Genomic DNA, 3469 nt, shown 5'->3' with positions numbered 1-3469 from the left:
GGAGTGACCCAGTGGCTGGGTGGTGCTTAGTGCTGTCCGGGGTTAAAGCACCACACCAGCTCAGGGAGGTGATGAGTTGCAAGTGGGGAATTCCCAGACCACTCGTGGTTATCTGTGACTTCCTCTTCTATTGTTTTTGGAATAACTGCTTCAATGATCATGTTTTATTCCAACAGATACACAAGCAGGCTCCCCCCTTAGAGGACATTGCTGAAGACTGCAGCACTTCCATGAGAGAGTTGCTAGAAGCAGCCCTAGAAAGGAATCCTAATCATAGGCTGTCTGCAGCAGACTTACTGAAACATGAAGCCTTACACCCACCACCAGAAGAGCAACCGCGGTGCCAGAGTCTGGACTCGGCATTGTTTGAAAGGAAAAGACTACTAGCAAGGAAGGAGCTGCAGTTGCCAGAAAACATTGCAGGTAACGATATCAGGCTTATTTACTTTGCACTTCCTAGATTTTACTTTGTGTCAAAACTTGATGTGAGTGTTCAGAAACAAACGAAACTCAAAAAGCTTCTGGACAGAGACCAGTAAAAATCCCAATCAGATGAGATCAGACCCAGAGCTCATTAAGTGTTATGTAAAACGCCCATTGACTTCAACAAGGGAAGGACTTAGCCTGAATTCTGCAGCTCCGGAAGGGCTGGCTTTTGAAAAAGCCCTGGCAGTCATTCAGGGCACTTCTTCACGAAGTATAGGCTGCTGTCCCAAATTGCCTTCATTTGCCACAGTAACAGAGATGTTTTATTGATACTAGTGATCTGTTTGTTTGTTTAAAAAAAAAAAAAGTCTCCACAACCACTACCAAAACCAACAATTTTTGCTTCTTTAAAGAAACAAACAAAACCATAGCTGTAGTGTTGCTGAGTGTCAGCAGTACAAGCCCTTTGTTTTAAAACCAAAAGTGACTGTAGGATAGAACACAGTTCCCTTGGGCATTAATAAGTGCTTTATGAAGGATAGTATATGAACCAGTTAGAAAACTCAGTGTGCCCTCAGACAATATCAAGACCAAGGGAGATTTGGTACCAGCAACCTGCTAACAGGCTTCAAAATGCTTTTCTTCTACTTCTAAAATATGTTTGGAGGGTTGTGACCAAAAGCATTTAAAAACTGACCCCAGACAAGTGGTTTATTTGATTGTGGTAAGTATTTGAAAAGATACCTATGCAAAGTTTTGGGTGCTGTGATGCACAATTGTTGCAATTAATCCACTTAACATTTAAATCGGTCACATCCTTTGCATCTAGAATGGCATTATTCCTTCTGGATTTTTCCTTGTGGGTACATAATCCTTTGACCAGCTCAGGCCATGGGAATCAATTCTTTTGAAGATGAACAAAGATTTGACCATTAAGCTAGAACTTTAGTTTAGGTGCTTGAGATTCCAGGACACACATGACACAAGTATTCAGGGCAGTTCTGCCATTGCAAAGTTTTCTTCAGACCTTGATTTAAAAAAAAAAAAAAAATTGAGACTGATGGTCCTGTATTTGTTCTGCATTGTCACACCCAGCGACACAAAGAGGATGTCAACTGTTTAGATGAAAATTCCCCTGTAATGAAGGGGAATTCTCAACTGTCAGAAAGCTAACAGACTTTTTTCTTGCACCAAACTCTCCTTTAGCACTGTGTCTCAGAGGATAAGGAAGCTCTGCCTGGCTGTCTCAGCTGATGGAGGTTTTTTTGAAATAGTTGAACACACTTGCTGTTTTCAGTAGCTGCTTACCATTCTTTGGTAAGCAGAGTTGTGGGTTGATTTGTTATCTTTTATTTTGTTTTATACAAGGTTTATATTATATTGTCCTTAAAAATGAAGCTTTCTCAACCACAGGTAAATAAAAGCAAATATTAGGGCAATTATTCCAGTAATGACTGCAGCCATGGAGCTGAACTAATGTAGCTATTTGTGCAATAAAGACACACTTTGTCTCTTTCCTTTTTAGATTCCTCATTGTGTACTGGGAGCATGGAGGAGTCAGACCTGCTAAAGAGGCAAAGATCACTCTACATAGATCTTGGAGCTCTAGCTGGTTACTTCAATATTGTTAGGGGACCACCAGCCTTAGAATATGACTGATTCAGTAACGTTGTATATTGGCAAGTCAGAAATGGACCTCTACCTCTTAAAACTTGATTTTAAGACTTGAGTTTCAAATTTGTACATAAAAATATTGCCATTGTAGGCTGTAAAATGTGAATAGTGTTTAATTGCACGGATGATTAAGCTAAACCCTTAGGGGCTCTGATAAGCTGATCCCAAGCAATGATACTTGTGCGTCTGCTGGTTGACCAACAAGAAGACGGCAAAAAGAACACTGCTGGGAATGTCTTAATCCAGGATATCCTCCTGTGCTGAGCCTTGCACTTTTATAAAACTTGTAATATATGCTTGCAAATACTGCCATCAAAAAAAACCAAAAATTGAGCATGTGGGCTGTGAGATTCAGTCTATCTGAGCTGTCCTTAGAGAAAACCTTCCCAGAAAGAAGTCCTTGATTTAACCAGTCAAGGACTGGTTCAGTCTTGTTCTTTGAGACTTGGCCAGTCTCTCATAATTCTTAATGGAAATTAGGGCCTCCCTTAAGCTGATCTAATTTCTATCAGCTGTCTCTGAAGCCAAAGCATCACTTGGTTACAGATGTGTTTTAATTTTGCATCTTCCCTGGGCTGTCAGAGCTAAGCAGGGCACTGTTCCCCTTCTCCGTAGTTGTAGGGAGTCCTTCACTGGGTATATATCGGTTAGCTTTGAGAACAGCACAGCGAGCTGGCCCTGACAAAGCACAGCAGGGACTCTGCCTGCTTCCTGTGTTACAGCCACTGCAAGGATATCTTGGGTAGATCAAATATTATTCCCTATTGGTAACAGTGGGCAGGCTCCAGACTCTTGCTTTTTAATACTTTAAAATTGTACACATGTATAATTGCTGTGAGTGCTATGGTTTGGGAAGCGTGTCATTAGTGACAAGCTGTGTTTATGTTCCTATGGAAATGGAATTATATTATTCTTGGTGTGCCTCATACATTTGAAACATGATGTTTTGGATGATAGTAAAACTATGTAAACTGCATAGTTCTGTACATCCCATGGGATGAGAACGTAAACTTTTATAAAACTCTCTTTGATGTTTAGGATGACTCTTTATAAGCACTTGTGTTAAAATGGCATACTATGTATGTTGTACACTGAATCTTCTGAAGCGCAGTCTCTTTTTCATACATCTGTTATTTAATGCTGCTCCTATCTAACACATGATCTTAAACAGATGATTTCTAGTTTGATACTGATATGGTCAAATGAATAAATCCAGCTCAGTGCCTTGAGACATGGTCACTGTTCTTTCATCTTTGAAAACAGTGTGGGGCTGTGACAGTATTTGGGCTAACCTCCCCAGCCATGGCCCAGGTACGCTGCATGCATCGTTCCACTTACTGGGGAGTTGGGTGAAGGTCATTGTTGATGG

General features: G+C 40.8%; 1 protein-coding gene across 1 annotated transcript in view; it reads left to right on the top strand.

Annotated features, from left to right (window-relative positions):
• Window positions 1-2412, top strand: part of MAP3K8 (mitogen-activated protein kinase kinase kinase 8) — a 15047-nt gene extending 12635 nt beyond the window's left edge. The window contains exons 7-8 of the mRNA XM_010079849.1: window positions 177-423; window positions 1952-2412. Coding sequence (XP_010078151.1) covers window positions 177-423; window positions 1952-2085 — 381 coding nt within the window. The 3' untranslated portion in view covers window positions 2086-2412. The remainder of the gene's footprint in view (window positions 1-176; window positions 424-1951) is intronic.
• Window positions 2413-3469: the final 1057 nt, after the last annotated feature.

The sequence above is a fragment of the Pterocles gutturalis genome, unplaced genomic scaffold (assembly GCF_000699245.1).
Source record: "Pterocles gutturalis isolate BGI_N339 unplaced genomic scaffold, ASM69924v1 scaffold29934, whole genome shotgun sequence".
In the NCBI taxonomy this organism is placed as follows: Eukaryota; Metazoa; Chordata; class Aves; order Pterocliformes; family Pteroclidae; genus Pterocles; species Pterocles gutturalis.
This window is presented reverse-complemented; position numbering and strand designations above follow the sequence as displayed.